Below are 11,185 nucleotides of genomic sequence, written 5' to 3' on the forward strand. Positions count from 1 at the left end.
CCTTTCTCAAGGTACCTAAGCAAGGTCTCAGCACCACACCTTTTGCCAAGGACACCTATCATTCATTTCACCAGTCCAGCAGCACATCCTTGCATGCAGTATCTCTTTGCTTCTTCCTGGTGCATTCACGTAACAGAGATACTACAGAAAAGATTTCTATCCTGCAGGGCAGCACACACCTTGGAAGGACATCCCAGGGAGACAGACAAGTGTCCTAATGATGGTGTCTCATTAAGGGAAAGTCAGCTCATTCCCCAGCCTCACAGAATGCATTGCCCACAGCCCCAGGCTGCTGCTCTCAGTCCCCCTGCACCACAGAGGGAAATGGGCACGTGGCTGGAGAGATGCACCTCTGCTCTGCTGGAACTGTGGCTGCAGAGGACGTGCTTCATGCCCTGGACACACAACAGTGACTGCAGGGGCTTTCCAGTGTGGGACAGGAGGCAAGAGGGCTTGCTCAGAGGAAGGGGGCTGCAATGTAGGGAATAATACAGACTTTTCTGAGAAGTTCTCCCTCTGACAACATATCCGTTTTACCTTCTGCCTGAAGATTTTATAACTGGGGGATGTTTCCATGTCCCATGGTCTTTTCCCCATCTGTGTTCAGAGCCCTCATGCCAACCTCTTTGCCCTTCAGAAACCAGCAGTTCCCAGAGCACTGCCTAGGTGCATATCCATCTTTGCAGATAGAAAACAGCCTGTCAGAAAGCCCTGAGAGGTACAGTAAAGTTGCCAGTGAAGCTGGCCATAAACAAAGGAGAGGCTGTAGGCAATTTATAAGCCTTCTTACAAACCCACTGATCATCAAAGGAACAGTTCAGGAACCTTAGAGATGTGTTGGAACTTCACAGTTCCTTTTCCATTTCTTTCTGCAACCTCACCCAATCCTGCAAGTGCTGGAAAGAGAAAAGGAAGCAGAAAATCCCTGCCTTGACCATCCTCGTGAATAAATAAATAAATAAATAAATAAATAAATAAATGTGAAATGCCCTGTGGGTGTGCTGTGTATCTGTGAGCAGTCCGCCCCAGGCAGCAGCCTCCCACCAGCAGCAGGACCCTGCCCTGCCAGGGGGGGCTCCTTCCACCCACAGCTTCTCCCCGCAGCGCCCTGGGCAGCTCCCCGGGCAGGCTGAGTGCTGAGCCTGGCAGGCGGCAGAGGTCCTGCCCCGGCACACAGCCCCTGGGCCACAGCAGGGACCCTGCTCTGCACCACAGCCCTGGACACCCCTGCCTGCACCCCCGGCTTCACAACCTGCAGCTGGCCTGTGACAAGGGAGCTCTCAGGGCCTCCACGCTGACGCTGCAGCTCGGAAGCCCTGCTCTGGAGCATGTCCTTCTCTGTATTAAAGAAACACGCAGTGTCTCCAGCCTGTCCTGCTCTGGGACAATCCATGTCTAGGACACCTCCAGGATATTCCAGTGCATTGCAATGCACTTAAACTTACCATGTAAAGGTTGCTAGAATTGCTCCTCCAGTGTATTCTCAGCTTTCTAACACTCCACACAGTCTTAAACAACTCTCCCTTCTCTCCCCTCCCAGTGCCAGCTGCAGGCAGTGCCCCCAGCCCTGCTGCGCTGTGCAGAGGAGCTGCTCCTGGGCAGAGCTGTCTCTCTGCAGCGCTGCCCGCTTGCCAGGAGCTCCCCTTGGGCCCAGGAGCCCGGCCCAGCTCAGCAGCAGAGGCCCAGCCCAAGGCCTCCCTTGCTCTGCCCCCCACCAGGCTCCCTGCACATGGTCCTGGGGCTCCAGGGCTCACGGCTCCCGGATGGCAGCAGGGTCTCTCCTGGGGAAAACACTTGGAAGCAGACAAAGCAAACACTGACTGGCCCTCTCTAAACACTGTGCTGACTGATTCCTGTAGCAGGAAGTGCCCTACTTGGGTGTGCAGGGCTATGGGATGTGCCAAAGTTCCTCTCTTTTGTTCAACTTATTCATCAGTGAAGTGGATGATGTAACAGAGTGCACCCTCAGCAACTTTGTTGATGACACAAAGCTGGGAGGAGTGGCTGATACCCCAGAGGCCTGTGCTGCCATTCAGAGGGACCTTGAGAGGCTGGAGAGATAAGCTGAGAGGAACCCCAAAAAGTTTAAGAAGGGCAAGTGCTGGGTCCTGTCTCTTTCCTAGGGAGTAATAACCCCCAGCACCAGTACAGGCTGGGAATGACCTGCTGGAGAGCAGCTCTGCAGAGAAGGACCTGGGAGTCTCAGGGGACAGCAGGCTGACCATGAGCCAGCAGTGTGCCCTTGTGGCCAAGAAGGCCAACGGGATCCTGGAGTGCATTCGGAAAAGTGTTGCCAGCAGGCCAAGGGAGGTGATCCTCCCCTTCTACTCAGCCTGTACTGGTGCTTAGGGTTATTCCTCACAGGGAAGGAGACACCACCTTTTCTTTGTGATGTCAAATGCATAAGAATCCTGACAGGGTCAGAAAAGTGGCTAGGAGGGAGAGGAAGGTGATTGTCCCCTTCTACTCTGTTATTGTGAGACCCCACCTGGAATACTGCATGCAGGCCTAGGGCCCCCAGCACAAGAACCATGTGGAGCTCTTGGAACGGGTCCAGAGGAGGGCCACTCGGATGATCAGAGGGCTGGAGCATCTCCCCTTTGCAGAAAGGTTGAGGGAACTGAGCTTGTTTAGCTTGGAGAAGAGAAGGCTCAGGGAGACCTCAACAGGGAGGGAATGCCTGTTTACATGTGTTGATAGCGATAGGACAAGGGGGAATGGTTTTAAACTAAGATGGAGGAGATTTAGGTTAAGTATTAGGAGGAAGTTTTTCACTCAGAGGAAGGTGAGACACGTTGCACAGAGAGGCTGAGGATGCCCCATCCCTGGAGGCATTCAAGGCTAGGCTGGATGCATCTCTGGGAAGCATGCTCTAGTGGTCAGCAAAACCTGACAGCCACAGGACCACCCCTTTGGGAAGGGGCTCCTGACACCCTCACCTTTGGGGGAGAGCTGCAGGAGCACTGGGAACAGAGAAGTCATGTCAGAGGCGATGGTCACCCTCCAGCAGCCCTCCATCTCGCTTGCTGCTGGCCCTCAGCTCAGGACAAGGGATGCCCGCCCTGGCTCCTCAACCACAGCTCCTTTGCAAGGTGCCCCTGCTCCTCCCTCCGCCCGTCAGCGAGGGTCGCCCAGTGCAAGCTTGCTGCCTGCTGACCCCACTCCTGGCCACAGAAGGACAGCGCTGGGGAGCACCCAAGCAGTGCCCAGCAGGGACCAGGCCTTGCAGGGAAGTGCCGGCACTGCCGCTGCTCCAGTGACGATATCCTGGTGATGCAGTGCACCCCCTGTGACATCAGCATGTGTCATTTGAAGTCCTATAAGGTCAGCAGCAAGGAGACAGAACAACCTGGGAGAGAAATGAGGGGTTTGCCTTCTTCTCCTGAGAAAAAAATACCTCCTTTCTACCCTGTTATATTCCAGCATTTCCTGACAAATCTGCCAGGAGCATCTTCAAATGTTGACAAAACCCATGGAATAAAGGAAGTGGAGCACTGAAGAAGTCCCTGCTGTGTCCCTGCATCAACATGCCTCTGTTTCTGGGAGCCCTCCCAGGAAGTTGGGGTTTGAAGCTTGTCCTGGGGCTGGGCTTTTTTCAAAAGATGGGAGTGAAGGCACCTGGGATACAGCAGGCCCTCAGTATACCTGAATTCCTCTTCACTGCATGTCACTCACTTGGAGAAGTAGTAGGTCTTATACGGAGGAATTGCAGCGCATGCCAGGGCCTTCCTTCCCAGATATCACACGGGACTCTGAGATTTCAGAAGGCCTCAGCACCATCCCCCGGTCTCCCATGCAGGAGGCAGAGGTGGTACATGAGGGAATGGCAAACGTATTCGCTGTTTATCATTCGTGCTTGTCTCTTCTGAAGAATCTGCCCCCATCCAGCACAGCACCCCAGGCTGAGGGACCTGTCCCCCCACACCTCAGCAGCTCTTCCATCAATGTCCCAGCCCTGTGACAGCAGGCGGGGATCCAGCTCCTCCTGCCTGTGCCCCAGGCTGAGGGCATTGGGGCACATCTGGGCTGCAGCACCTCAGCTGTGGCACAAGGGCCAAACTCAGACTTGTCCCAGACCTCGTGCCAAGAACCTGGGCATGCACAGACTTTCCATCACAGCTGCCGTGGATGCCAGATGGCCAGAGGAGGATGAAATTAGGGGTCCCATGGAGGGCAATCCCTGGTGTTTCTAAGAAGAGTCTGAGAGTCACAATCTGTCAGAGTGAGGGTTACAAGGACACTTTCCTTGTAACCACCACCACCCTTGCAATGTCAGTAGGGTCTGTGTGCCCTGGGCTCTTGGACATGTCCCCAGCGAGCTGCCCCTGGGCAGAGCCCTGCTGCCAGGAGGTGTCTGCAGGGCAGAGCTGAGCACCCAGCGGGTGGGATGGGGGCTGTGAGCTGCAGGCAGGAGGCGTGGGGACAGAGACCCAGCTGCAGGCAGGGACAGCTGCAGGCAGCACAGCCATGGGCAGGGAATGGCAGGACATTGCTAACAGAATAGTCTGGCACCTCTCTGCCCTCTAGGCCACATGACTCATAACCTCAGTACCAGGACCTCACTCACAGCAGGCTCTTCTGAGTTCCTGTTGGTCCCTCGCCTTGCCTCCCCTGGCAGAAGCCCTGTGCCATTCCTCTCTCTTCTTGGAGCTGCAGCTGCTGTTCTTGCTTTATGGCTCCCTGCAGATCTGGCTTTCATTTGCAGCTCAAGCACTGACCCTCTGGGTCCCACCACACAGATGTGTCCATAGGAGGAAGGTCCCCAGAGTTCCCCTTCTAACCTGTGGGGCTCTCGGCATTGTGGTCCGTGGGGCACAGACAAAGCTGTATCTCCTTCCAGGGACTTTCTGAGGCAACAATCACTGAGCAGCTCAATGTGGGTAACTCGACTGAGCCCTAGAGGAGTCTGGCTGAGACCCGGGTAGATGGACAGACTGGTTATCCTCACTGCACTAAGGACAGTCACTTTGCCTTCCGGGACTCACAAAAGCTCACCTGGTATACCTTACAAGTGCCAGGGTTTTCTACCCTCTAAAAATGCTCCTGAGTGTGATGCAGATAGAACAAATAAATCACAAGTACATCAGTAAAGAGTGTTGAGAGTGGTAATGCTGTGAAGTCCAATACATCAGAGGTAGATTTAATCAGAGATCACTCCTGGTTTCTTTTTGTGTAGAGCTGTAGGACAGGTCTGAATCCTCCAGCACACACAGCAGAGACCGCTGCTCCCAGGGCCACATTCCTCCAGCACCAACCAGATCTCAGGCAAGGGAGCAAAAGAAACGCCTCAGAAAGGGGAAAGTCACTGTAGAGGTGTTTGGACGGGAACAGCATTAGGTTTTATGTCTTAATAATCACTGTCTTTTCTTCCTTGGGTAGTCCCCCTGGTCCAGGAAGATCAGATGTCCAACAGCAGCTCCATCACTGAGTTCCTCCTCCTGGCATTCACAGACACACAGGAGCTGCAGCTCCTGCACTTTGTGCTCTTCCTGGGCATCTACCTGGCTGCCCTCCTGGGCAACGGCCTCATCCTCACCACTGTAGCCTGCGACCACCACCTCCACACCCCCATGTACTTCTTCCTCCTCAACCTCTCCGTGATTGACCTGGGCTCCATTTCTACCACTGTCCCCAAAACCATGGCCAATTCCCTCTGGGATACCAGGGCCATTTCCTATGCAGGGTGTGCTTCTCAGGTCTTCTTTTTTGTTTTCTTGATTGGAGCAGAGTATTTCCTTCTCACCATCATGGCCTATGACTGCTACGTTGCCATCTGCAAGCCCCTGCACTACGGGAGCCTCCTGGGCAGCAGAGCTTGTGCCCAGATGGCAGCAGCTGCCTGGGGCAGTACTTTTCTCTATGCTCTGCTGCACACAGCCAATACATTTTCCCTGTCCCTCTGCCAAGGTAATGCTGTGAAACAGTTCTTCTGTGAAATCCCCCAGATCCTCAAGCTCTCCTGTTCACACTCCTACCTCAGGGAAATTGGGCTTCTCTCAGTTAGTTGTTTTCTGTTCTGGGGGTGTTTTGCTTTCATTCTTTTCTCCTATGTACAGATTTTCATGGCTGTGCTGAGGATGCCCTCTGAGCAGGGCCGGCACAAACTCTTCTCCACATGCCTCCCTCACCTGGCTGTGGTCTTTCTGTTTCTCAGCACTGCCATGCTTGCCTATCTGAAGCCCCCTTCCATCTCCTCCCCATCCCTGAACCTGGTGATGGCTTTCCTGTACTCGGTGATGCCCCCAGCCATGAACCCCCTCATCTACAGCATGAGGAACCAGGAGCTCAAGAATGGCATTAGGAAAGTGATGTCATGGATCTTTTTCAGGATATGCTGAGGAAACTCATTGTGCCTTTCCGCAGCTATGAACTGCTTCTTTCCTTCTTCAGATGAATTACTGTTTATGTAAAGACATGGAAAGCCTTTCTTAACTTCTGGAGGGATTTGTTTGGTTTTGTTTTTCTATTTCCCTGTGTGATAATGTTTTCCACAAAGAAATGCTGTTTTTCATCCTGTTGTACTCAATTACCAACATGTAAGAGAACCATGAAAAGGACCCTAAAGGTCATGTAATTTCAGCCCCTCTCTTCTGGGCAGGGTTGCCAAGCACTAAAGTAGGCTGCATGGAGCCACATCCAGCCTGATGGATATCTTGTGTGACTCTGAGGCTTTGCATAAATAAGGAGCCAGAGTCTTTGTGTATTTAAACAAAATAAATGAAACCAAAACAACTTCTTTGTCTGAGACCCACTCGCAGCTGATCAGGAAGTAATGGGAATAGCAAACACCCTTCTGGCTGCAGCAGCTCGGGGCAGGCTGCCCTGGCTCTGGGGTAGTAGGAGATGCTTGAGGACCTCCAGGGATGGCACGGAGGGGCGGCAAGCCTCTGAGGATCTTCTGCAGAAGAGAGCAGGGGGCACAGCAGGGGACACTGACCTCTGTACGCTTGTGCCATGGATGTCCGCATCTGTGGGGCTGAGCCCTCTGTGCCCCAGGAGCTGCTGTGGTCTTCAGAGGGGCTGTGGCTGTGGTGGCAGTGCCCAGAGCCCTGCAGTAACCTACAGTGGGCACTGCCATGGGGCTAGTGCCGCTGGGCTGGGCAAAAGGCAGGCAGGTGAGCAGAGGGCAGGGAGGTGGGCAGGGGGCAGGGAGGTCAAGAGCTGGCACTCAAAACCTGTGTCAGGGGAATGGCCAGCCATGCCAGTCTTGGTCATGGCCCATAGACCTGCAGACCTGGAGCTGGGCTGTCTGCAGATGCCCCCATGGGACGTGGCTGGGTCAGGGCAGAGCCGTGGGCTGGAGGAGGCTGGAAAGGAAGGAGGGCCATGGCAGGAGGGGACCATTAGGACATTGCAATCCTAATGACATTACAATCCTAATGCCATTAGGATTGTAAAGTGCAGAGCTCACCTGGAAGTGGTGTTACCAAGAAAAGTCAAGAGCAAAGAGAAGAGCTGGCTCAGATTTCTCACCCAGCTCACCCAGGGCTCGTCCTGAGCAAGGCGGCCACGAACCCTTCCTGCCCTCCTGCCTGCCCCACGCCGCCAGGTGGCTGTAGCAGAGGGGACCCCCAGCCAGCCCCTCGATGGGGCTCTGCCAGCCCCTCGCCCTCCCCTCTGCAGTGACGTCATTGCTGCCCAGGGGGCTCTCTGATGCGTGGGATGATGTCACAGTGCCTGCCGGCCAGCCCTTCTGTCCTGGTTTCAGTTAGAACAGAATTAATTTTCTTCCTAGTAGCTGGTGGAATGCTGTGTTTTGGCTTAGGATGAGAAGAGTGCTGATAACACCCCGATGCTTTAATTGTTGCAGAGCAGTGCTTATACTAAGCCAAGGACATCTCAGCCTTTTGCTCTGCCCTGCCAACGGGCGGGCTGGGGGTGCAGTAAGAGCTGGGAGGGGACAGACCCGGGACAGGTGACCCAAACTAGCCAAAGGGGTATTCCATACCATCTGACGTCATGCTAAACAATATATAGGGGTGGCTAGCCGGGGGGACGGGGCCGGACTGCTCGGGGTTAGGCTGGGCATCGGTCAGCGAGTGGTGAGCAATTGCATTGTGCATCACTTGTTTGTACATATTATTATTATTTCCCTATTATCACCATATTATTATTATTGTTATTATTGTTATTATTATTTTGTTATTATTATTTTCCTGTCTTATTAAACTGTCTTTATCTCAACTCACGGGCTTCACTTTCCATTTCTCTCCCCCGTCCCAGAGAGGGAGGGGGGAGGGTGAGCGAACGGCTGCGTGGTGTTTAGCTGCCGGCCGGGTTAAACCACGACAGTCATTTTGGCGCCCAACGTGGGGCCCGAAAGGTTGAGATAACGGCAGATCTGACCAGAGTGTGTTAAACTAAAATTGGTGTAAGGATTAGACCTGCTTAATAGTCACCTGTCATGATGCTGATTGCTTTAATCTCAACTCTGCTGCGCCTGTTTTCCAAATTGAGTATTATAGTACATTATTTTCCGTATTTGCTCTCTGTCATGTTGTTTATCCTCTCCGGGCCCTGGTTTCAGATCATTATGGTACTGTGTGTTGTAGCAATGGCTTATGAGACGATGAAATATGTGGTCATGACTCTAACTTGTTACTTGTATTCAGTAACATCGTCGACTCTGTACTTTGGAAACTGTATCTTGGAAACTATTAGCAATTATACCTATTGTTTTTTTCCATTAGGGAGTCAATCTGTGGAGGGGAAAGGGGAGGATATTTTTCCTTACTTGCTTACTCTCCCTTTCTCCTTCACCACCCCTGTATCCTCCTGGATCACTCTGCCTTCCTCCTTCACCACCCTCTTATCCCCTGAGCTTGTCACAATAGCTCTCCAAGATATTGAATATTATTGGGATACTCGGAATACCATAGTCTTGTTGTTCTGCCTCATGAATGCACTTCAGATTCTGCTTAAAGTTAAACAACTACTTGGGAAGCTCATCCGGAGATCTGCCCGGAGGCAGGATAGTTGTGGGTGGCAGGGAGTATGGGTGGATATGGGCAGGCATCTAGAGCAGTTGGCACCCCCAGTGTGTTGGAAATTCACCCCTGAGCAATGGCAAAATCCTCAAAAACTGGCAGAATGCTTGAAAAAAGGTGTCATGATGCTGGCAGTTCCAAAGTAACACAAATCATTGTAACGTGCTGGGGCCTGGCTCATGCCTATCGAGCTGCCATTGATACTGCTATCAACTTAGTGACAGACCCTGCAGCCACTCCAAGCCCTGTGACAGATCCAATGGCCACTGTGACCCCTACGGTGGATTCTGCAGCCGCTCCAGTTCCAGCTCCTGCAGCCACTCCAGATCCGGTTCCAGCAGCCGCTCCAGCTCCAGTTCCTGCAGCCGCTCCAGTTCCAGCTCCTGCAGCCGCTCCGGTTCCTGCAACCGCTCCAGTTCCAGCTCCTGCAGCCGCTCCAGTCCCAGCTCCTGCAGCCGCTCCAGTCACAGCTCCTGCAGCCGCTCCAGTTCTAGCTCCTGCAGCCGCTCCAGTCCCAGTTCCTGCAGCCGCTCCAGTTACAGCTCCTGCAGCCGCTCCAGTCCCAGTTCCTGCAGCCGCTCCAGTTCCAGATCCTGCAGCCGCTCCAGTTCCAGCTCCGGCCGCTACTCCAGTCCCAGTTCCTGCAACTGCTCCAGTCCCAGCTCCTGAAGCCGCTCCAGCTCCAGCTCCTACTGCTGCTCCAGTCCCAGCTCCTGCAACTGCTCCAGCTCCAGCTCCTGTAGCCGCTACAGCTCCAGTTCCTGCAACTGCTCCAGCTCCTGCAGCCGCTCCAGCTCCTGTGGCCGTGTCAGAGAAACGAGCTGTAGCAGTGCAAGTTGACCCTGCAGAGGGTATTACAACCTCTGTGGCAGACCCTGTAACAAAGTTAGAGAAACGAGCAGTAGCAGTGCAAGCTGCCCCTGCAGAGGGTATTCCAACCCCTGTAGCAGACCCTGTAACAAAGTCAGAGAAACGAGCTGTGGCAGTGCAAGTTGACCCTGCAGAGGGTATTACAACCTCTGTAGCAGACCCTGTAACAAAGTCAGAGAAACGAGCAGTAGCAGTGCAAGCTGCCCCTGTAGAGAAGGTGAAAAAATGGTATAGAGATTCAGGTTGTTTAGAACGCAGAGAGTCTTCTGCCAATCCAGGTAAGGCTTCTGCCAAAACTAGGTATAGAGATGACAAAGATGATGACGACGCTGGGCCATCAAGGATTCAGGAGGAGGAAGATGAGGATGCCGAAAAAGCAACAGTAACTATCCGAAGCCTAAACGAGCGCGAGCTACGAGATGTGCGAAAAGATTTTGGTCGCTGTATAGGTGAGCAGCTTGTCACCTGGCTGCTCCGGTGCTGGGACTCTGGAGCCAATTGTGTGGAATTAGACGGCAGGGAAGCCAAGCGGCTGGGATCCCTTGCTCGAGACGCCGGCATTGACAAAGCAATTGCAGATGGAGCACAACCCACCAGCCTCTGGAGGCGTCTCCTCTCAGCTGTGAGGCAAAGGTATCCCTTCAAGGAAGAACTTTTATGTCTACCAGGCAAGTGGACCACTATGGAGAAGGGAATCCAGTACCTGAGGGAATTAGCCGTACGGGAAGTGATTTATGAGGATCCAGACCTCAGACAAACATCCAAAGACCCAGATGAAGTCAAGTGTACACGACCCATGTGGCGGAAGTTTGTACGGAGTGCACCATCATCATATGCCAGCTCATTGGCAATAATGGCCTGGAAAGAGGATGAGGAACCCACAGTGGATGAAGCAGCCAAACAACTCCGGCAGTATGAAGAAAGTCTCTCCTCTTCCTTACAGGCCTGCGTCTCAGCTGTGGAGAAACTTTCTGAAAAGGTTCACCAACTTGAAGAGAATCTATTGTCCTCCCCACCTGAACCAACCAGTGTCCACCGACCAAAAGAGAACACTTGGGAGAAACTTTCTGAAAAGGTTCACCAACTTGAAGAGAGATTATTCTCCTCCGCACCTGTACAAAGCAGTGTCTCAGCTGTCAGGGGTAGGCGTTCACCCACACAAGGAAGACGATATGGTGGGTACTCACCCCGTGCCACCCTGTGGTTTTACTTACGAGACCATGGAGAGGACATGAGAAAATGGGATGGAAAATCTACCGCGACCCTAGAGGCACGGGTACGTGAGTTGCAAAAGAAAACAATCAGGAAAAAAGGATTCTCCGAAAAGT

The 11,185-nt window shown here is 53.2% G+C and overlaps 1 protein-coding gene across 1 annotated transcript; it reads left to right on the plus strand.

Annotated features, from left to right (window-relative positions):
- The first annotated feature begins 5,402 nt into the window (after nucleotides 1-5,402).
- LOC139999824 (olfactory receptor 14C36-like) lies at nucleotides 5,403-6,338 on the plus strand. Its single transcript, XM_072029450.1, has one exon. The coding sequence runs from the start codon at nucleotides 5,403-5,405 to the stop codon at nucleotides 6,336-6,338; it is 936 nt and encodes a 311-aa protein (XP_071885551.1).
- Nucleotides 6,339-11,185: the final 4,847 nt, after the last annotated feature.

The sequence above is a fragment of the Anas platyrhynchos genome, chromosome 30, assembly GCF_047663525.1.
Source record: "Anas platyrhynchos isolate ZD024472 breed Pekin duck chromosome 30, IASCAAS_PekinDuck_T2T, whole genome shotgun sequence".
NCBI lineage: Eukaryota > Metazoa > Chordata > Aves > Anseriformes > Anatidae > Anas > Anas platyrhynchos.